Genomic DNA, 24,878 nt, shown 5'->3' with positions numbered 1-24,878 from the left:
GATGTGACCTAATGTTCAAATTCACACCATGGATGCATCTATGAAAAATCTCATGTGACTTCAAATCTCATAAAGGTCAGAGTTCAAGTTCCATAAAAGCTTTAATGTTAGCAATAACTTAAGAACAATGTCACCTAGGATGTTCAAATTCACACCATGGATGCATCTACTAAAACTCTAAGGTGAGTTTGAATCTCAGCAACCTAAAAAGCTAAAGGTCAGAGGTCAAGCTTTCTGAAAATCTTGTGAAGGCGATAACCCAGAACAATCTCACCTAGGATATTCAAATTCACACCATAGATACATATTGTTCAAGCTAGACCCATCAACTTCACACACTTCTTCACTGACATTACTATAACAGCACATTGTCCCACCCCTCCCCCTTCCACGAGTGTTGGGACCTGCTCAATGGTGCTTCTGTTAATCATACAATCTTTTAAGTCCTCTGTAACAGAGGGATATGTACAAGATTCAAGAAGTTCTACCTTTGTAGGTGGACCAGAAGTGTGGGGAACAATAGGTGAAAAGACCTCACATAGTGAAATGTGAGATGTTCTCAAGGTTAATTCCATTTAACTGAATCAGTCAGTCATTATTATTAAATACAGAAGCTTTCAAACCTCATGTTTGTTACAGAGAGTCAACATATAGCCATGAGGAAATACTGAAGCACCACCTGCAGATGGTGCCGCAGGAACACAGTTACAGCAAAGGCAGGAAGGTAAAAGAGGTCGGAACTGTTTACTGGGTAGCTAACCAACAGGTCTGCTCAGTTTTCCATTTGTTTAATGCAATTCATAAAGATAAAGATTTATTTATTTATGGATAGTCAAACAGAAAACAATTAAAGGAGAACAATAAATGTTCCAACCTTAAGGATGACAAACCTCAGGTCTTTGGAACACTTCTCTGAAGCATCCTGGTTAAATGAACCTCCTCCTTTAATCAAAACTTATAATTAAACATAACAAAGTTTATTAATGAGTTCCTCCCATGCAGCAAGGAAAAAGATCTGGGATTCATAGCAAATTAGCTTGGCTCTCTCAATTAGGAAAGCAACATTTAATCAGCTCAGTTTTCTTCCACTGGGATTTCTGCCTAATTCCATCCAAGAGCCTGTGGTTAGCAGGATTGTGTGTGTGAGTGTGTGTGTCGTCTTTTTTTAATGATTGTATTCCAGAATTGTGAGAAAGGAGCTAAAAGTACAGCACGACCTACACAGAAAACTAATTCCCTCCACAGCTTCCTTCAGGGCTACACTGGACTTTTAATCACAGCAAACGCATCCTCGAGGGTGTCACAGCATTTATTAAGTGGATTTATGTGGGACTGAAATGTCTGAATCATATGTATCTCCATATAAAGAGAACAAATTTATGTGAAATAACACATTGGTATAACAGACGTAAGTTGTGCAACATTTGGAAAAATTTATTTTTAATAGACTCATACTGAGATTCACATTAGTGAGCATGACCAGGCTGAAGTTTGCTTATAGAAATAAATCTCTTCCTTCTCCTTTCACTGCTCATACCTGAAGCTATCCAGTGGATTTTTGCTTTTGCTCTGTTTCAGGTGTACAAAGAATAAATTTTGCTTAGCTGACTTTTTGTCAGAGCTAATGCTGATAAATAATGTTTGTTTTTTTTTTGTTTTTTTTTAAAGTAATTTAGGTCACTCTATTCACAGAGCAACTAATAGTTGTAATGTAATACATTAGAACCAAATTACATGTTACATGTCAGCAAAGAGGAGAAGAAAGTGCGTATAATATACAGTCCATTAAAAATTTCTTACTATCAACCAAAATTTAATCTGACACGTTTTTGCATAATGACAACCTCTTACCAAGCTGCTGACTGACGAGTTGATGTTCCACATTCATATGAATCCTGACTGTTCCATTACCACACAGAAGCACTACACACGTACAACTAAACAACTGTTACTTTTAGATTTCAAAATGAATAATGCAAAGCATTTAAAGAGGTATTCTTAATGCCATCAAATCTTTTCACTGCAGCTAAATACAGTTATTTATATTTTGTATTCTCAATATGCAAGTCTGTGGACCTGTTTGATAAATGTAGCCTTTTCAGTGTTTTGGGCTTCATGACAGAGCTGAAAACTTACGTGAGCTCACATGTAAACTGCATTTTAGTTTACATGTGAGCTCATGTAAGTTTTCAGCTCTGTCATCACTGAAAATGAGGTTTTGAACCTAGCTGAAACCTTTGCGGCCTTTACTTGGCCACATCAGGAATGAATTCCACCTTCATTAAGGTTCCAATGCTTCATTATTCCAGCTGTTTTAGAGAGGTGTTGATTCTGTTTTGTAGCCATTTTGGTGTTAGTTTTTAGTGCTTTTCATCTGCATTGCCTTAACTGGCAGGTGTTTCTGTGACTTTTTCCTCCCACCTTCATTTTTTGGCAGTGAATTCAAATTACCTACTACGCACAAGAGATTTACAGGAAACAATTCAGCTTCTAATCCAGCGTGACTGCTTTACCCACTGACATCAGCCTCACAGTTTACTGTTCAGATTCCCAGGTTACCGCTAATTCTAACTCAGCTACCATTGCTATAAATAAAAAACAAATGTTGACCAAAGATATAAATGGAAAAATGCATTTAGCATATTTGTCCCTTGCCCTCAAGGATAAACACTCTGTGTTGTGGTAAAAAACAGTGAAATTAAAGAGAATTTTGTTTACAAGAAAAGTGCTTCAAATTTACAATTTTTTGCCTCAGATAACATCAGAAATTAAAATGCTTCACCAGGATAGTGAGACCTGTAATTATGCAGAGAGCCTGGCTTACAAAATTGTGGCATGGAGCTGAAAAATACAGAAGTTCAACAAGCAGTGAGAAGCAGTGATATGACAACAGTGAGGGATATTTCTTAATAGGCTCAGATAGTTTTGCATTTCCTCTTTTTCTCACAAGACAGCGCATGTCACTCTGTCACTACAGAAATAAGACAAGCTTGTACAACTCTTTTTTTGGTCATTATTTAAAGGGACACTTGAAATATCCATCCATCCATCCATCCATTCAGATTTATCATCTCTTCAGCGTGTCCTGGGTCTGCCTTGGGGCCTCCTCCTGGTAGGACATGCCCAGAACACCTCACCAAGAGGCACCCAGGAGGCATCTTAGTCAAATGCCTGAACCACCTCAACTGGCTCCTTTCGATGTGGAGGAGTAGTGACTCTATTCTGACCCCTTCCCGGATGCACAGGATTAGATGAGCTGTCTTCAAGGGAGAGACCAGCCAACCTCTTGTATCCGTAATCTTGTATTTTTGGTCACTACCCAGAGCTTATGACTATAGGTGAGGGTGGGAATCTACCTGTAAATCAGCAGCTTCGCTTTTATGCTCAGCTCCGTCATCCCCATGACAGACCGGTACAGTATCCACATCACTGCAGCCACAGCCCCAATCCGTCTGTTAATCTCTCCCTTTTCTCTTCACTCATGAACAAGACCACGAGATATTTAAACTCCTCTACCTGGGGCAGCAGCTTATCCCTGACCTGGAGTGGGCACTCCATTCTTTTTCAGATTTCAGTGAAAAAGACAGTGAGGTTGCTTAGGGCTATGCCAGCATTAATTCTGCACACCTTTACATGTACAATCATTGGTATATAAACTAAACAAAAGGGGTGAAAGAACACAGCCCTGAGGAGACCCGGTAGATGAAAAGAGGATGTCAGAAAGAACCCAGTTGACCCTCACCTGCTGAGACCATACAGCTCCCCTTCTTAAAGATAGGGACCACCACTTCAGATGCCAATCCAGAGGCACCGCCCCAACTCTCCACGTGATTTTGAATAGGCATGTGAACAAAGACTAAGTATTGAAGTCTCCCAGTAGGACAGTGGAGTCACCGGATGGAGCGCAAACAACAATCATGACACTTTCCATGGCCTGAAGGTGCAGGGAAACAGCTCTCTCATCCACCGGTGAAAACTCTGACCTACAGGCAGCAAACTGGGGGATACAAGGATACCCACCCCAGCTCGCCGCCTCTCACCAAGGGCAACTCCAGACTGAAACAAAGTCCAGCTCCTCTCCAGGAGACTGGTTCCAGAGCCCAGGCTGTGCATTGAAATGAGCCAAACTGTATCTCTCAACCTCATGCACTAGCTCAGGCTCATTTCCCACCAGTGAGGTGATGTTCCATGTCCCAAAAGTCAGTCCTGATAGCTGGGGATTGGTCCACTAGGGCCTCTGACCACTCCGTCCACTCCATCCACTGCCCAACACATACTGCACCTGACCCCTATGGTGCCTCCTGCGGGTGGTGGGCCTACAGGAGGGCAAGCCTATGTCTCCCATTTGGGCTGCGCCTGGCTAGGCCCTACAGACTAAGGTTCTGCCACTATGTGCTCTCCCTCAAGCTCCCTCCCCAGGTCTGGCTCCACGGTGAGAGCCCAATAACCCTATCCTGGGCTGGGTAAACGGTTTCTTTGTTGTATGCCATGAGGGTCGTTGGGATTACTCTTTGTCTGGCTCCTTACCGAAGACCATTTTGTCTTGGGAGACTCTAGTCTACTCCAGTGGGCAAAAGCCCTGGACAACATTGCCCCTGGGATCACTGGGAGACGCAAACCCCTCCATCATGACAAGGTAGTGATTCATGGAGGGAGACATTTGAAATAGCAGAGTTGTTACTTTAGGTTTCAGATCAAGATGCATTCTTTTGGTCCCTGGATGTTGTAGAGTCAGCAGAATTGTGTTGTCAGAGGTTTGGGAGGGAGGCAGAGGTATTGTGCTTCATCAGATATAAACCCAGCAGACAGTATGTGTAGAGCAGCAGTGAAAGGGCAGAAAACTCTCCCTGGGTCTGTCTGAGAGGAGCTCTGCTTTTGTTGTTGTTCAGTGAATGGAATGCTGTTCAATCATATTCATCATGATCCTTGTCATTTCTTTGAAACTCACACTGTGATGCCCTCTCTCACCTGTTGTCTTTTATATTGTATTCGATGGACCATTGTTCAGTTTTATAATTCTGTTACTTCTGTCCCATTACCTGTGTAGTTTTTATAGCACTCCCATTTTTGTTGTTGTTTTCAATTAGGAGACATCCTTCTGCTGTTGCCTCAGTAATGTGTCTCTGTTTTTATTTTTGAAGCAGGTCAAAATAAGTGAAACAGATTTTCCTTTATTTATTTATTTGTTTGTTTGTTTGTTGCTAGAAAACAGTGAATATAACCATATCCCAAAAAAGTGTTCTTGCATTTCTGAATAATGTTCCTGTGAAACCCACCAAGGCTGAGTGGTGAGACTCTAACCCCCACTGGAACTGATCTTGTGGCTGTACTTGGGCAAAATGGACTGGCCAAGGACGCTGGCCTTCCAGCGGACATGTCTCTCTCTCTTTTTTTTTTTTTTTAAACTCTGCAGTCCCTGATAAAGATCAGCAATCTGGCTGGTCTATTTTTAGTAAAGATATTACTGGCAAGGAGGGAATAGAGACTCCAGCTTTGTATGCTGTTTGCTTCCTGCATCATTCAGTGCAAGAATAGCTGTTTATCAGCAAGGACTGTCTCAACCCCACTACATGATGAATGGACTCATTAGCAAAACATTAAAGGGTCTCAACTTCCCAAATTCAGAATTCAGTAGCGCATGTTAATTTTAAATTGAATTGGGAAGAGGCACATTGTGGAAAATGAGAAATGTTATAACATTAAACGATTTCAAAGTTCTTGTACTTTATGATCTTCACTGACCTCTGTCGATGATCAATAAGATTTCCAGGCTTACTTTCCCCTTCTGTCCTAAAACCACATCGAACTATAATGATGTACAGTGTTGCGCAAAAGTCTCGAGTCACTCCTCATTAATTTATATTTGTTTTCTTAAGGAAGGGAAATAGGGAGAAAAGACTGAGGTATGCCAAATTACACAAGAACTGGACTAAAAATCAGTGAAAACTTCCAAAGTGGTATTTCTAAATTTAAATTTTTTGGTGCAAATCGTCATCAATATGTAAGGAGGAAGTCAGGACAGAGATACAACAGTGGGTATTTTTAGCCATGTATAAAACACAGTGGAGGCTCTGTCATGGTTTGGGGCTGCATTTCAGCCAGTGGTGTTGGGGATCTTGTCAAAATTGATGGATTTATGAATGTGGAATAGGATGGTCAGATTTTGATCCAACATACAATCCCAGCTGGAAAGCATCTGATTGGCCATGGCTTCATGTTTCAGCATGATGATGATGTTCCCAAACATGACACCACTGTGGTGAAAGCATACCTGGATAGAAAAACACACAATGGTACTCTAACAGTAATGGATTGGCCTCCCCAAAGCTTAGACCTCAACATCTGTGAGGCAGTGTGGGATCTTGACAGAGAACAGAACAAATCCCAACCAACAGCCAAAGAAGAGCTTTGGAATCTCCTTCAAGAAGCCTGGAGAACAATTCCTGAAGCTGCTTAAAGAAATTGCATGAAAGTTTGCCTGAGAGAGTTCGGATTGTGACAAATACTAACTTTCATGCTCTGTTCTTGCCTTATATACTGCATTTTCATTTACGTTTGCAGATATTCTAATAAAAGTTATAAAAAATATATACACATAAACATAATATCAGATTTGACATGACTAAGCCTGTTCTATGAATATCATTATCTCATACACTCATCACTTTCCTAACTATCAAAAGAATCTAGTAATAACTCTCAAAGATGAACAGCTACTTGCTCATTTTAGCACATTTGGTGTAAAAGAATGTAAAAAAAAATAAATAAATTATAGGCTCAAGTGTAGCATAATAGAACCTGAGTTAATAAAACAAAACCTTATTAAAACTAATGTCACTTCTGGTGACCTGCAGTCCTGCCTGCTTCAGTGCTAACATTTAATCCAAATACCATCGTCTCACTGCTCACCTTTGTAAAGTCCCTGCTGGTCTTTGTGTCTCATCACTGATTGTATGCAGTTTGTTGAATGCCCTCCTGCTGTGATGATTATCACAGGGGTTCACAAAGAAACAAAGTTGTTGGAAATATTCTCTCCACTTCCAGTCAGAAATCCCTACTGTATGATGTTGTGTGGAGCTCTCCCCTGAATCTGACAGCATACTTGGAAGCTAATAGGTGGCTAAATTAACTAGAGTGCTTTTAATCATGGTTAAGATTGTAGATCAGTTCCCTCTGCCAGTTTACAGTAGTTCCAATTAATTTAGTTAAAAAAATATTAAAACCAAGAACAAATGAGAGACCAAAAATGAGTCCAGTGGCCCTACTAAAATCAAATGAATAAAAACACTCTCTTTGTTTGTCACTCTAAAGACAGGTTTCAAAATGAGATGTGATGAAGACAACAGAGAGTAACTGGGTTACTCAGAGTTTTACAGCCTTACATCAGGGAATAATGATGCATGTAATTCTAGGCAAACCACCTGCTATGTCTCCTTGTTGATTGAGCTGTGCTTAGATTCCCAAAAGATGTCACTCTTTCGTGCCCGTTCACTCTGGAGGCTGTCAGATGACGGGCCTTCTGGATGACAGCAGCTTCTCTGCTCTCAGCTGCAAAACCTCCTGGTTGAGGACTACAAAAAAAATTGTTTCGCTGAAGGAAACTTCTCAATTGTGTCACTGATGTATGCCACCTAATGCAAAAAAAGTCATCAATAAGTTATGAATAAGTAACGTTTTGCTGGAACACTAGACGATTAAGTACAACTTTAACTAAAGGGAATACTGCAACTGCTGCTCTCTTCACACCATCATTACCTATTGTACTACTTCTGGTACAGCTTGTACTTCTTATGTTACTGCTCCATGCATCCATGACGTGTTCACAACTTGGGTAAAGTGGGATTTTGCAAGTAGGCCTCAGGACCTTCAGGGCCCGTTTCAAAGGCTGGAGATGGTGCTTAAAGCACAAAATGACCTGACAGAATGACTGAACTTTACAGACTAGTGAGCCTGAGACAGCTCTGCCTGCCAGGACAGGAGAGCTTGGGCTCCAACTACATATCATGTGAACTGTTAACACTGATGCAGGCCTCTTTTTAACTGCTCAAAAATAAATAAATGTAAAGAAAAAACGCTACACAGTTTTTAGATTGATACATGCCACTTTTATTATTTCAGAATCACTTTTTTTTTTTTTTTTTTTAAAGAAAGCCTCCCCTTTGCCCGTTAAAGCTTTAATTGGTGCCTTGATTAAATCCCGACGCTCCCTGGTTTTCCGTTTTCTGTCATATCAGAAGTTGCGACTAAACTAATGCTTCTTTACATTTGTACTGTTGTGGGAGACACTGCATGTTTGTAAGTAAAATCGTAAAGAGTTAAATTAAAGTATTTCTATGCAGTGTTCGCACCCTCGTTCCTGTTTTTGCTGCTGTCGTAGGTGAGAGTGTCTGCACACGTGATGTGCTGTCAAGAATAAAGGTGTCTTGTTTGAGGTCATTTAACAGTCTCGATGATAAAAATAGAGGTGCTGGGCCTTGTTTCATTCACACATTTATAGGGAAATGTGTAAAACTGGCGTTGGTGCGCCAATACGCTGCAGCTAAACTGCCTCTATATAAACACATAAATGTTAAGTTCCCATAACCGAGAGGGCTTAAATACAATAAAAACCTGCAATGGCAGGTATTATCCATGACTCACTGGTTATTTTCAAGGAGAAGGGAAACAAAGTGAGCTATTTGACCTGTAGATGTGATGTGCTCTGGTAAATCTGTTTGTTTGGGTGGAAATTTCCTCTTCAGAATATTTTTTCGAGTCCAAACCGTGACGGCAATGAAGAGGGGCGCTGATCAGTTCCTCTCATGCGGAGATGCTCTGGTTTCCTGAGGCAAAGAACGAGGCGGTGGCACAGGAGTGTAGTCCAAAAAATGCGTAATGGGGAACTTTAAGCATCTGATAATGTGTGAGTTGCCGACATCACTTTATAGTCTTGGTTTTACGTTACACATTTTTAAGTAACGAGCCCGACGATGACGAGCAGCTGTGCGTCTTGGACGCCGGAGACGCGCAACGGCATGAGGAGCTCAGTCTGTTTGGAGCCACCGGTTGAGATCATTCAACACTCCCAGCGCTGACCGACTGACTGACTGACTGAACAGAGAGTGGGATACAAATTGACTCCCTATGTCTCCCTGAAATATTCGTGAACGAAAGGATGGACGTCTTCCTCGCCCCCCAAAAACGATACGACAGCGACGGATGAGTGAAATCGGAGATGATGCGCACCGCGGCTAAAATCCCGGAGCTTTTTTGAACAGGACTGTGGGTGTGTGAGCATCAGGCTCGCTGTTATACCTTCGGACTGCACTCGCCAACTTCCCCCGCTTTCCATCAAGTCATGTCTGATATAGAGCGATGGGCAAGTTTGACGACAACGAGAGGATAATCCTCAACGTCGGGGGAACAAGGCACGAAACCTACAAAACCACCCTAAAGACTCTGCCGGGGACGCGACTGGCCCTGCTCGCCTCCGACTCGGACATCGACTCCGTGCTGGATCAGCTGCAACAAGTCCCCGGCTTCATCGAGTACAACGCGCGGACCAACGAGTACTTCTTCGACCGTCACCCGGGCGTCTTCGCCTACGTGCTCAACTACTACCGCACCGGGAAGCTTCACTGCCCGGCGGATGTGTGCGGACCGCTGTTTGAAGAGGAGCTCTCCTTCTGGGGCATCGATGAGACGGACGTGGAGCCCTGCTGTTGGATGACATATCGACAGCACCGGGACGCGGAGGAGGCTCTGGACGTATTCGAGCTCAACGTGGACACCGGAGAAGAGGACGACGAGATAGGGAAAAGGCTCGGCATTGAGGATGTGGCTGCTGACGGGAATGTCAGCCTGTGGAGGAAGTGGCAGCCGGTGATCTGGAATCTGTTCGAGGACCCCTACTCATCCAGGGCGGCGAGGGTAAGGGCGCACCGCTGCGTCTGAGGCTCTCCAAAACACACAATAACCACCACGCTACTCCCCGCTGTCTCGTTTTCATTCACAGAAACAAACAGCAGCTCACACTGTAAGGTGCAACTTATTTCAGACAACAATTTCACAGTAAAAGTAAATTTTACAAGTTGTTAAAAGTTTACTTTTAATAGTAAAATCAGTTCTGTGCTGATTCTTTTGATTTATTTTGAGTCTTGCTTTGGGGTCTGATTTAGCAGGTTTAATTATATCGCTTCAAAAAAAGGAATTTTTTTTTCACTTGTCACAAGCAAACAAGGTGTTAAAACTGTCAGGATGGATATTCATAGCAGCAGGTTTGGCTACATTAGGTGCATGTTGCAGATTATTTCAGGCGTGTATCCTGTCTCTGTGCCTCTCAGTCTTTTGTTTGTGTGTAGGTTTTTGTTTATTGGGTCATGGCTCTAGAAATGCCACTGACATCCTCGACTATTTAGATCACAGTGAGTATTTCTTAATAAACTGCATCCCAGCACTGGTCAAAAAGAAATGTGCGGGATTTTCATCTTTTCTAAAATTAGAGCAGTGCCCCGTGCTGGGAATAACAGGGACGTCAACTTATAGGCCACATGTGGCATCTTTGTCTTTGTCTCCTCATCATTAGTTATTTTAGACTCAAGCACAATGTTAAATTGTGTGATTAAAGGACAAGCTTGAATTATGGCCTCCCATCAGGGTGGAATGCAATTCATCAAAGGTGCAAGCTCACATTTAATTACCTGTTTGGCTTCTATGTTTCTTTTTCTTTCTGTCATTTTGAATGTGCAACACCAGGATGTTAGAGCAGCCCCAGACAAACACGACTTACCCTCAGGTATTACAAATCAATCAGTAAAAGTTTTGGAATGGCTCATTCAGTCTGTCTGCACTTTGTCAGCTTACGAAAGAACTCCACGTCCGCAACAGCTGCCTCTCTGCTTTCAGAGCCCTGCTATCAGTGAAAAGCAGGAGCTCTGGTAAGCTCGCCTTAGGCTGCTGACATATTCTGGATATTTGGGAGCAAATTGCTCCCTCAATGGCTGACTGATGTGCCGTAAGAATGAATAAGAGCATGTTGTGATGTCACGTTGTGTAAATGGAAATCAATGCAAGTAGTCACACGCAAGCCTTCATGACATCACAGGCAGCATGTCACTGCTGTGCAGCTTTGAATGATGCAGGTTATTTGAAGGGTAATTAAACACCAACATGGTAACACTAGAGTAAAAGCTGCTGGTGAGGGTCATCAGTGTTCAGGGTGAGGTGAGGGGTCAGGATGTCTTCATATTAGATGTCTATATATATATATATATATATATATAAAAAAAAAAATATATATATATATATATATATATATATATATATATATATATATATATATATATATATATATATATATATACTCAATGTGTTGGTAGAATTCTTCCTTTCTTGTAACAATTCTTAGAATTCTTAGAAGCACACACACACACACACACACACACACACACACACATATATATATATATATATATATATATATATATATATATATATATATATATATATATATATATATATATATATATATATATATATATATATATATACACACACACACACAATAGGTCAATTGTAAAATTCTGATGTTAATGTAAATGGGCTTATTTAATCCAACAAAATTCTTTGGGTGACTAAACAACCACAGTGAACAAAAAAAACAAACAAACGAAGTGCAAAAACAGGCTCCCACAGGGGATGTGAATCACAGGGTTCTGGTTGACAGTATTGTGATATTTGCCAATACCGGCGCCACTCTTCACACCGCCTTAATCAGCCTTTGTGGCTCTTTGAAAAAGATCATTTTCTCTTGTTTTCCATTATTGCTGCAGCTGGTGTGTCAAAGCATTGATGCCAAAGGACACCTTGTTTATGTCTGTGACACCAGCGATTTGGACAATCAGCCACTATTTAAAAAAAATGCATTTCATAATAAAACGATTTGTTTTAACAAATTATGATTTTGATGGTAGGACAAGATTTACACCTACTATGTCTCTTAGAATTGTTTAAAATAAATCTATTTTGAAAATTCATTGTTAAAAAAAAAATGAAAGTAGTGGTGCATTTTTATGAATTGCATTTTCAGGGTTCATAAAAGCAAGTTGAAGTTTTGGAATTGAATATCTGGCAGCTGATATTTTGTAATATTTAAAACAATATTTAAAACATCTGGAATATCCAAAATAACATTTTGATAATAACTGAGTCTTAAATCAGGGACAAAAAACCATTAGACCAGAAGACCAGCAAATAAATAAAGGCTGGTGAGTGCTCTCTGCAGTGCGATACACCATCACTGTGCTCCTCAACATGAGGTTCATACTGTTTAGTTAGGAAGCTAAATGATGGGTGGGAGTCTGTTGATAAAATTGTACACTCTTTACCTCTTTAAAGTAGACTTCCTGCTTATTGTTGTATCTTCTACTGTCTGTTCCCCATATCAACTTACACCAACGTGGCCCTTTAGGTTTTTCACCCATAATGCTCTGAGGCTCTGACGGCAGATATGCTCCACCCACAGGCTGATATCAGATAGGCAGGTATAACCTGCAGGTTTTGCTAACCTGAGACCCTATTACAGCTTCTATTGGATGGTTAATTAAATTGATGTGTTGCCACCATCTCAGTGCCACTGAGGGAAAATGTGTTTTTATCTTTACTTCTTTTTTTTTGGCAATGTAAAAGTGATATTTGTTGAAAACGTGTAAGCACAAATGGACTTTCTGGCATCCCATTACCTCAGCTGTTCCCAAAAAGTATTGCTTTATGCATTTATTGTACTGTACTCCTTTGCTCCTGTACGTCAGTGCACAATAATAAGAGTTACAGCTATATAATCCCTCTACATTTGTCCTGCAAATAAGTCCTCATTGATAAATATCCTAAATTTCCCCTCAAGCCAGCATTTGTACCTGAATCAGGCTTGTTGTTGAGCCAAACCTGTTAAATTGCAGACCTTTCTTCATACAGTAGCTCCTAAATTTAAAAAGAGAACAGAAAAATCAGCTTTGGTTTCATGTACTGTGATTACATCATTCCTCCTCTTCATTGTCTACAGGTGAACTGGGCTACAAGGATGTTGATGTTTGAATAGAGCAAGCAGTATTGCTGGTTTACATAACAACTCATCAGTTGGTTTTTGTTGTAATGACAGGAGCTAAGACAGGCACATGGTTCTAATTATGTAGTAATTATACAGTAATTCTATCGTAATTATGTAGTATGATTAGAATTGTTAATGTGATCAGAATCTTCCAATTGTCCCTCTTGAAAACTGGGTTAAAGTATAGAAAAGTGAGTATATTTGTGTTTAAGTGTTCAGTCTTTTTATAAGCCCACTTTCTCAGGTCAGATGGATCATCACTAATCAGCATTTGATTCCTTTAAAATGAAAATTTCCCTTCACTCCTATTTTCAGTCTGTCTCCTATCTACATTTTTACAAAAGTGGAGGTGTTTGTCAGGATGAGTAAGTGTGTGTGTGTGTGTGTTTGTGTGGGCGGTATTGGCATTGACCTTGCCCCAAATCACTTGTCCTCCTCTTTCAATCCATCAGCAAACTTTCAGTGAGGATGAGGGCAGGGAATTTACTCTGTCTGTGAAAATGCCGGTACAGGAAATGAAATATTCCAGCTTGAAATTACACTGACATATCATTCCCAAATTTGAACTAAACTAAATCATTAGTTTGTAAATGGAAACTAACCGACAAGGACAAAAATTCGATGAGTCTTTTGTTCCTTCTTCTCGTCCGCCAGACGTGACTAGTAATTTCTTGGATGTGTTTCTTGGTGATCACCCTGGCGACAGAGGAACGAGCAGACATGTGACAGAGGTAAATATTGAGTTTGTTTCAGCGATACTTTAGTAGCAGGACAGAGCTGATGGAGATGAATGCTTGTGATTACAACACGCATACATCTGTGTTCCTCCACCTACACTATCCAAACATGCACACACACCACATTTTCCTGCCACCAATACAATGCAGAAACATCTGCTTCTACAAACGCCTTCAAACCTTTGTTGTCTCCATGAGAATCACATTCCCTCATGGTGGTGAGATAATTGCAGCTTCTTTCTTGTTGTTTAAACCCCTCCTGTAGCATTAAAGACCAGCTGGCTTCTGGTTAACCTTACAATACAACTCTTACAGAAATGTTCCGTTTGTGCCTGAAAGAACCCCCTCATTAATCTGCTCCCTGATGAGGCGTTAAGGACAGAGCAAAGTGGAATTACACTCCATGGAAAGGAAAGGTGTGATTTCAGTTCACCTTCAGTCCTGACACCACGGAGGGGACAGTATTAACAGTGAAGTGCTCTTTAATGACAGAATATTATTGTTAGTGGTGTAGTGTTGAATTAAAAGGTGAGTGAATGGGTCCAGGCTGTCCTTTATTAGTGCATCTTAAAATTAAAATGTGCATTTGTTTTACTTAATTTAATTCAAAAGGGTACATTTTCATATATTCTATATTCATTAGATGCTAAAGAAATAATTTCACGGATTTTTTTGTTTTTGTTTTGATGATTATCGCACCACCACTTTACATGTAATGAATACAGACTATATGAAAGTCTACCTTTTTGAATTACATTATAATTAAATTATTTTTAAAAATCACAGGATTCTAATTTTGTAATGTGACACAAAGTATAATTTGTACTGCAATATATAGTAATTTATAGTTTTTAGTTACATAATTGCAGCAGAGTCCCAGAGGACAAAAACAGATTTGTAAACAGAACTGCAGGTACCACATGCTGCACCCACTACACTATGTCCCTGCCTTATGCAGAGCTCCCATTTAATGATATTCTATGCATATCATGTGGAAAATCTCTTACACACAATGAAGACTTGCGGGTTTATCCATCATATGTGTTTTCAGTCCAGATGTGTCTAATGCTGCAGGTTTGAGGAGGAAGACGTGAAATTGTTCATTGTCCAAAAAAAAAAAAAAAAAACAGTGAAAAGCAGAGCTAGCTAGCATCAGCTGTTAGCTTTGAGTTCACTGTAATCAGCGTTCTGAGGCAGTACTCTATGATACAGGACCACACTATTCAGGTTAGGTGATCACAATTTATTATGACATAAATCTAATCAAAGCTAATTTCCAGTGTCATTTTCAATGAGCCACCATTGGGCTGCTGTGGAGGATTATTGTGTTATATGGCCTGTGCGCTTGTATTGCAAGGTTACGAGAAGTGTGGTCACTTTGTTAAGCAGTTGTGAAAAACTTTGTGGGCACAGAGGTAACTAGTAAACAATTATCCAGCATTTTGGCTAACGCAGCAGAGCTGAGCTGTTTTACCCTCCAGGTGGTCATTTGTCTAATGAAAACTATGAACACACTTAAAAGTCACTTGTTTGTTCCTTTGTAATAAAGGTCACAAGCGATCCACTTATAATGCAACCACACTGCAGCGAATGGGGAATAAGATCAAAAGCCCTGATTCTGTCCAGAAATAAAGCATCTGGCCAGTCCAGTTTTTTTTTAATCTTTTTTTCTTGGTATCATCATGCCTTTTTTATACCTCTCTCCTGCTCAAGAATTATAGAGGCTGTGTTAGCACTCAAAGATTAAATGGAGACCCATGCAAGCTGGAATCCATCAGAAGAGTGAAATCTCAACAGATGATTAGCTGGGTGGCATGCATGGCATAAAGCTGTAAGGATTTTATTTTTTGCCAGTCATTCAGTGGCAGTTTTGACCAAATTAGGTCTGTAGCCAGCAGCTGGACACTTTCTTTACATCCAGAGAACATGCTAATAACTGTGAGTCATGCACAGGCTGTGCTTATGGCCAGAAAATTCACTGCACAGAACACAGGACAAACTCATCAGCTCACACACACACACTAACCTCAGACCGCTGCACTGCATTTTAGCGAGCAAGCAAAGCAACAGCTGGATCTGAGCTGTGGTTATCCCTGGTCATCGTCACTTAAAACACAGAGCTGCACCCTTACCCACCCAGAGTTCATCCATTTACCTAACTTCATGTTATTAGAAATTATTGAGTTTTTCTCTCCTAGAAGTCACTGACCTCTGCATGTGCAGTAAATGATCATCTTCTCGTGACAAACACAGAAAATTCGACAGAAAATGCAAATGATATGATTTGCCCTTCAAAACGGTTGCGCCTTCATGCTCCCTAACCCCTAGGCCACTATATATATTCCAAATTGAATATAACTAAAGGTAGTTCTAGTTCTACTAAAGAGTGATAAAAGGTAAGCCACCAGTCAGGTGTTTTGGCATATGTGCCTGATTGCTTAATGTGCAAAAGTTTAAGAAGGTGTTTTTTCACATTTTTCAAAGTGTCGAATGCCTGCAAATGGAGAATGTTGTAAAAGCACGTCCCAAAATAAATATAAGTTCACAAACGGACTGAGCAAAAACAGTTTGCAACCAGTGCTGCTGTTTTAAGGGTAAATGACTCTGTATTTAGCAGATAAATATTACTGTAGATCATTTGTTTATAATAATATCACAATCAATGTGATAATTCCCCATATAACAGCTTCATTAACAGCAGAATAGCTGGCATCAGGATATGGCACTGTGTCAAATCAGCTGTCTCTAGCTTTCAGGAAGCCTTTCATGTGTTTGTCTCTCCAGGTAAGCTCAAATCCCAAAAGTCTGAGCTGTTCCTTTAACCAGCTCGTATGTGAGTGTTCATGTGCCAGCAGTCAGCGGTAGCAGGCGTGTTTCTCTGGGCTCCCCACACTGTTTCTATTGTTGTAGCCATCCTGTTCTCTTCTCGCTCTCAGTGCTGCCTCTTTAATCTGCATGCAGTGTTTTAAGAGCGGCTGTCAGCATGTCCACTGTGTGTGTGTGTGTGTGTGTGTGTGTGTGTGTGTGTGTGTGTGTGTGTGTGTGTGTGTGTGTGTGTGTGTGTGTGTGTGATAGTAGGAAGACTGAGAATTTCTGGTTGATTGTTTCTCTGAAAAGGAAACGTGAATGTATTTTGGTTTTCTGTGTGTGTCTCTGTGTATATGAGTTCTTATATGTGTTAACCTGTTTGTTTGTCCCTCTCATGTCTCTGTAGTTGGCCATTGCTGGATTAGGATGGTAACAAAAAAACAAAAAAAAACACCCACCACTACTTTCATTTCCCATGTCTATGCTCTGAGGCAGAGGTTTAACTGATGCCTGACTTTGTTGTCTCTCTCCCCCCTCCCCGTTCTTCACAAACACAAACACCTCACCCTCACCCATCCTCCCACGCCCGCAGCCCCCATTCTTCCACCATTCCATCTGAAACTGCAGCTTGCTTTCTGCCACTTAAGAGGTTAAAAACCCAAACCGTCTGGGTGCCGGCTGCCGCACGCCTGAAGATACCAAAGCCAGGCTGCACGCTCAGCCTGCCTGTTGTCATGGCAACATCATCGCTCATCACCATGGCCTGTTTTCATTGAGATCTGTCCGGTCCATGAAACTGATTGATTTCAGAAACCTGCTCGACCGTCAACCCTTATTTTTTAGTAACTCCTTGCGTGCTGGCTTGGTAGTTTTGAAATGTGATGCAATCAAAAAGGGTGTTTAAGAGTCACTTGCACAACAGATCTGTGTGTGCATGTCTCTTTAACTGCTTTCTTATCAGTCAGAGGTGCAGAGGTCATACATGCCGATTGTGATGGAGCCCCTAAACTTTTTGTCACTGTCTGCTTGAGCTACAGGTGTACAAGGCCTGCATGCCTCGTCTCAAACAGCTGTTGAATCATATTACGCAGAGTTTGAGGCTGTAGGAAGAAGGGAAATGTTCCTGATCCACTGCAAACAGACTGCAAGGCCACACTGAGTAAATAGAGTCTGACGTGTAAACAGCAGCAGACCTGACACTGGGTAGGAGAGCAGGGCAAATGGCTGCCCGAGTGTGGGCGGTGACGGCGCGCCACTGGGCATGTTTGTAGCCGCTGCCAGTCATGTTAATCTGCCCCGCCAATCATCATCCTGCGCTGCTTTGATTAACTATAATAGCTCAGTGTACAGGAGGCATGTGGAGGGCTGCAGCTGTGGTAATTAGGTTAGTATGAGTAAGACTTTAACATTAACACCTTTGTTTATGTTATTGTTGAAATGTGATATGTCTGCTTCTTTCCTCAACATTTGTCAGCAGATTCTTGGATAAATGATTATAACTATTCAGGCACCGCAGTTTGTGCTGCCAGCTCTGCTGTGTGGTATTGTTGGTAAAAAGTTTGGTCATTTACCAGAGTGAATACAAAAGAATGCACATATAATACCTTGTAGCATATGTGGCCTTGTAAAACTGTTGTGGGACAAGCAGCAACCATTATGATAGGCTGAGACACCTGTCAGATAAGCAAACACCCAGCAAAACATAATCATCTTTTACCCTGAATTTCTTCACTGTAGCAATGATTCTGAGATCACGGTCACATTAGGCAGTTGGAGATTTTGCTCATTTGGTCTCATATGATGTATGGTCTATATTTTTAAAACAAAAACCTGAAGATCAGGGCCAATGGATCACCACCCCTGTCTACAGGGTAGAAACGTGGCAGCATAGAGACAGCATATCACAAACCTGGAGGTCTTATATGAGCAATGCTGGCAAAAGACCTTTGGACTGTCTTCTGTATACTGAGATCCACTCTAAGATCTGTCTACATGGAAGCAGCAGTGGAAGTAGAAAAAAAACACCTTCTCTGGGTGGGGCATACTATCCACATGGTTGACCATCACCTACATCACCAAGCCCTCTATACACAACTCAGCAATCCACAATGGGCTGCTGGTAGACAAAAAAGGTTTTAGAAGGACAACATCAGAGACCGCCTAAAGCATGAAATATAAATCCCAACCATTCTGACTCGACAGACTGGCATCTGCCACAGTGACTGAATAAATACCACTCCACAGAGAAAGAACAAAAGATGTACCTCATTACACCAGAGAGTAGTTGGCATTACCCATCATCTGGGCACTTTTCCTTGTGCATTGATAGTGGTAGCAGCAACAACACCACTGAACCACCGGTCCCAATCTGTGCTGAGCAGTCTTCAGCATTAAACACAATGCATAGCCACACAGCTGTGTTTGCTGTGATTGTTCGATTTCTCACTTATTCATTCTCTATTTGGTTCATTTTTCATTAAATATGTTGGTGAACCATATTTTAGGTTGCAGAGGGCAGATGAATGCTGATGCTTGTATGTCTACACTAAAACAAGAAGGAAATGCACCCCTGAAGAATTTAGGCTTCTTTCCTGATCAACAGTATCAACAGGTGGTACTGCCCTCCAAAGGATGACTGGTCCCACGCTACCCCATCTCAAATGGCCATGGGCTAGAGTCATTTAATCTTACAATGCCCAGCACTTTTGGATTAGAGCATGGATAGCACCAGTGATGGAAAGTACTCATATATATATATATATATATATATATATATATATATATATATATATATATATATATATATATATATATATATATATATATATTAACCATAACTAAAGAGGATTAAGACTTTACTTAGAGAATGAGTCTAAATGTTTGTTTGCCAAATGTGCAAAACAGTTATTTTTGGACCGCGATGTATACTAGGGCACAAACCTGAGCCTGATAATCACACTCAGCATTTTCTACACTGATCAAATATTTTGATTTCCTTTGAGCTCTTGATTTGTTTGTAATAAATAAAGTCACCACCATGGCAGCTTCACTACTTAGCTGTGGTGGTTGCTGCTCAGTTACCTGTTGCAGGAGTTACTGCTTATGCTGACGACCCAGTTCTATTGTTTAGTTTATCACAGTCAAACAGAGCATGTTTTATTTGTACTCAGGACAAACTCACCACATAAACCAGAATACAGAGCATTTGATTAAAAAAAAATAAAGCGGCTTTATCACTTTTGTGTTTTATGAATTGGTGAAATAGATTAGCAAGGCAAATATTTATCCTTCATGATAATGCGGTGAGTATCCACCACAAAAATGATAAATTGGAGGATTGTGTCTTTGTGTACATACAAAAGCAAGGAAAGAGAGAGGCCTGTTGGATAGTTTATGAAGGAGATTGTTCAGTATGCATGGTTGGATCCCTTTGCTCACAGGTCTTGTTGTGTGCTGTATACAGCATTCCATCAGGCCTCGCTCTCTCCATCTCTCTGTCAGACTCACCCTTTCTCACGCACACAGCCACAAGCCTTCCACTGAAGAACATGGTCTCTCTCTTTCTTGCAAAGAGACTTTTAAATTATTACCTAGTAGATTAAAGTGCCAGATTTGACTGTGTTACTCTAAGACCCTAATTTGGGTCTCTGTCATTCTTTCTCTTTGTGAGCCCTTTGTAATAACCTTTGAATATTCATGGGGCAATTAGAGATCAGTTTTAAAAATAATAATGTTCTCTATGAATATTGGATCACATTTGCTTGGAATTATTTTTAGTAATTTTTATATCTGAAATATTTGCCTTTAATCTTCACCCTTTTTCGGTTGGTTGTAAAAAATATATTTTCTAGTTGATGGAACAACACTTTGAATGATAGAGAAGTTATAGATTGCAGATAATAATATCTTTGCAGATGTCTTTGTCCTTGATGGAATAGCTGGCAAAAAGACAAAAAAGTTCCTGCTTTTTATGTAAAAATGCAAACAGTGTTTGGACAGCAGTCAGCATGATACGCATTTGATTCTGAATGCAGAAGCATTTTGCAGCATGATACAAGTGAAGTGCATGTCTGACCTCCATGTTTGCAGCACCCCTCTGTGTCCTGTTTAAGAGTTTTAACAGTTGTTAAATCAACAGAACATTTTTTTCTTAATTCCACCCAGTTAGTGTCTTCCTTTAACATCCAGACTAGATTTCTACCGGCACACGCCTAAGGTGGGTGGGGTGGGTTGCTGCACAACAATTAGTCATCAGATCAATTAAAGCTTTCTGTGTGCACTGGAAGTGTGTGAGAGAAAAGCTGTGTGTGACAGTCACCACAAAAATGGTGGGTGGTTTTCACAAAATGCGCATGGCTCAATGTTGCCCGAATTGGAAGAGCTTTAATGCTCAATTTGCAAACAGAAATTGATGTGACCATGGGTGGAGACTGTGAGGAGTGCTCCTGGAACCTGCACGGATCAAATAGAAGGAGACAGGTCTTGTTCTTTGATGTCTATATCAGCAAGAGGACACCTTGAAAGATACTCAGTTATACAATAGCAAGATATGCTTCTGAAGTGCACTTAGGAATGGGTTAGATGAAAGTAATGTATCATGCATTTATGAATGTAATGCCATACATGCTAAAGGTGTGCTCCTCCTGTCTTTGTGTGCTCTGCCCATCGGCTGCCAGGAGGAGCCCTGATACAGGCCCCAAGATACTAGATGTGCCATTTATTTGGAGTTACTACTGAATAATTAATGCTTATCCATTCACTCTAAGAGATGGAGCGCTTCCCAAGGACAATGGATTTACTGAAACTTCTTTTCTCTGGCACCATTTACACAACCCCAAGGCTCATGCATTAAAAGGTAATTAATAAATCAGAGTTTTAGATTGATTCATGTTTAAGTCTGTGCCCCACTTGGCTGACTGTGGTATTACAATACAACACTGCAATACTGTCATTATAATAGATAAAATATGTAACTGAAGAAGAAAATATAAACCTCATGTGGAGACATGAATTGCAGCGTCCATATTTTGTCCGACTATTATTCCTGAGGTAGTGCACTTGTTTCAGAAAATTAGCAAATGAGACAAATGATGAGTAGACAGCACAATAAGTGAGGTAGAGGAAGTGGGGCTATGTGGACACTGCAGTGAATGTGTCAACGACAGTTGCCTCAAGGCACTTAAAGACCCTACAATAATAGGTGTTTGGTGTTGGGCAGGTAGAATGCAGAAGCTCAATCTAAATTTTTTTTATTAAAAAAAAAAAGCCCTCCACTTCAGCTGTAGAATTAGTGATCGGTTTTTGTCACTACCAGTAACATATTTAATATTGTAAGAAGTTTTTTATTCCTTTCTTTATGTAAACTGCATTAGCACAACTTTAAATTAAAAAAGAAGAGATATAATTTCATTATAGGTATACGGAGATGTGGTATTTAGACCAAACAATCAGAAACAGACTTCATGAAGGTGGCTTGAGGGTTTGACGTCCTCTAGTGAGCCCTGTGCTCACTGCCTGGCACTGTGCCGTAGAATGCCAGCATTGGCAGGTCCCTGTACTTTTCACAGATGAGAGCAGGTTCACTCTGAGCACGTGAAAGATGTGAAAGGGTCTGGAGAAGCTGTGGAGAACGTTATGCTGCCTGTAACATTGTTCAGCATGACAGGTTTGGTGGTGGGTCAGTGACTGTCTGGGGAGACATATCCATGAAGGGACACACTGACCTCTACAGCCTAGGCAACGGCACCCTGACTGCCATTAGATGTGAGGATGAAAAACTTGGACCTATTGGTGCACGGCAATGTCCAGCTTCATGTGGTATGAGTATGCAGACAGTTCCTGGAGGATAAAGAAGTTTATACCACTGACTGTCCCCAACACTTGCAACACTAAATCCAGCTCTTATGTTTGGGTCCATCCAATGCTGTCGGGTTGCGCCTGTCCAGGAGCTCAGTGATGCCTGGTCAATATCTAGGAGGACATCCCCCAGGACGCAATCATCTCATCAGGTGCATGCCCCTACATTTTCAGTCATGCACACAAGGATGTGGGGGCCATACAATCTACTGATTACCAGTTTGAGTTGCTGTAATAACATTTTGGCAAAATGGACTAGCCTGCCACATCATGGTTTCACTTTGATTTTCAGGGTGTCTTTGAACTCAGCCCTCTGTAGGTCAGATAATTTTCATTTCCATCAAACAATGTTGCACCGTTCTGTTCCTACCACATTATCCAGTCCATATCAGTACAGGTATCCAGTGTGATATTTTTCCTATTGAGATCTGATGTGTTTTCAAAGTGTTCCTTTATTTTTTTTGAGCAGTGTATATGCAGCCATATGCATAACTGTTGTTTCTATTCCATTCAGTCATATTGATGATATCCCAGACTTCTGTGTGAATATGTCATCTCTGGTTTTGGTGACTGAAGTCCAATGTTGTGAGATTATGAAACTTTTAAAAAATTATGATAATACATCCATGCTTTATCTTTAAGCTAAAATGTCATCAAATAAGAATGTTGCTCAATAAAACTGGATATTCTAGTGAAGCCAATGTTTTGACCCAATAGCAAAAGGCTTTCAGTCAAGTAAAAGAATATTTCTGTCCGTCTACTTCCTTTACCCAGGTTTCGAAAACCAGTCACTTAGCAACTGAAGGCTGATGAAATCTAATAAGCTGCTCATTCTTCAGACCTTTTTGTCTTTAAGCCAAAGTAAGTATTGAAAGAATGCTTCCCTTCTGCTTAGATTATCTCACAGTTTGTAGGAATGCACCATCAGAGCCTTCCTGACTTTAGACAAAGTTCAGGCCACATTTCTAAGGAGGTGTTTATGGCACCTTATTTATCTGCCAAGAGTCACAGTAATAGCACATAAGCTCTTGGGTGACAGAACACTGCTCAGCTATCCTCACAGCTTTGGGGGAAAAAAAAGGCTAATCCCAATAACCATTGTAGAAACGGAACTCTCTCTCAGACACATGAGGGTCAGGCTGCAAACTGAAAATGTCACACAAACAACCAAAGGACAGAAGCATGATGCACACAAAAAGAGCTGTGATCTTGTAATAATGGTGCAAGCTGACCCTCTGTAACAGCTTAAGTTATAACTGAAGTTATAAAATGTGTTGTTTATTTCTGTCCCTACAAAGTGAAGGTAATGAGCTGGATAGTGTCGTTTTCTTGGTAACTTTATCTCATTCTAGTTACTCTGAATCAACCCCTGGATTTCAGCTCTGCCCACTGACTGTTAATGCTGACTCAAAGATAGAGAATTTAAAGAGAATGGAGCTTTCTAATGTGTACAATGTAAAAAGCTGTATTTTAACCTGAAACCCCAGTTTTTTTCTAGCCAGACAGTTAAATGGCCTAACCAAAAACATTTCTTTCCAGTGGGGTGTACTGACTTAGATAAGCTAAATAAAGGGCCACTAATTAGATAACTGAATTGAAAAATATGAAAATATTAAGAAACCTGGGTAAGGGAAGTAGACCGACAGAAATATTCTATTACTTGACTGAAAGCCTTTCACTATTGGGTCAAAACATTGGCTTCACTAGAATATCCAGTTTTATTGAGCAACATTCTTATATGATAACATTTTAGCTTAATATAAAGCATGGATGTATTATCATAATTTTTTAAAAGCTTCATAATCTCACAACATTAGACTTCAGTCACCAAAACCAGAGATGACATATTCACACAGAAGTCTGGGATATCATCAATATGACTGAATGGAATAGAAACAACAGTTATGCATATGGCTGCATATACACTGCTCAAAAAAATAAAGGAACACTTTGAAAACACATCAGATCTCAATAGGAAAAATATCACACTGGATACCTGTACTGATATGGACTGGATAATGTGGTAGGAACAAAACGCTTTCATCTTAGGGGTCATTCACAATTAGCAACATTTTCCAAAGTGTACAAAGAGTACTCTTTTTCAGAGCCCCATCCCCAAAGTCAACATAGAAAATGTTTATCTTTTTTCATGACATTTAATTTCACCTGCTTCTTTAGTATTTTAATGTAATAGGAAGTATTAAAAACACATCCTGATTTTGTAAATCTTGGTATCAAATATACTCTTTTCTATCTGTTAAATCATTGTATTGTTGCACTAATAAAAATCCATCCATCCATTCTCTTCCACTTATCCTTTTCAGGGAGGGAGGGCTAGAGCCTATCCCAGCTCTCATAGGGTGAGAGGCAGGGTAAACTCTGTAATAAACAAA

At 40.4% G+C, this 24,878-nt stretch overlaps 1 protein-coding gene across 3 annotated transcripts in view; it reads left to right on the top strand.

The window, feature by feature from the left end:
* Positions 1–8,867: 8,867 nt before the first annotated feature.
* The window catches only part of kcnc2 (potassium voltage-gated channel, Shaw-related subfamily, member 2), a 113,665-nt gene continuing 97,654 nt past the window's right edge, over positions 8,868–24,878 (top strand). For all 3 annotated transcript variants that reach the window (XM_030720481.1, XM_030720479.1, XM_030720482.1), the window contains exon 1: positions 8,868–9,909. In XM_030720481.1, the coding sequence (XP_030576341.1) occupies positions 9,355–9,909 (555 nt within the window). In that variant the 5' untranslated portion in view covers positions 8,868–9,354. The remainder of the gene's footprint in view (positions 9,910–24,878) is intronic.

Source organism: Archocentrus centrarchus, chromosome 23 (assembly GCF_007364275.1).
Source record: "Archocentrus centrarchus isolate MPI-CPG fArcCen1 chromosome 23, fArcCen1, whole genome shotgun sequence".
In the NCBI taxonomy this organism is placed as follows: Eukaryota; Metazoa; Chordata; class Actinopteri; order Cichliformes; family Cichlidae; genus Archocentrus; species Archocentrus centrarchus.
This window is presented reverse-complemented; position numbering and strand designations above follow the sequence as displayed.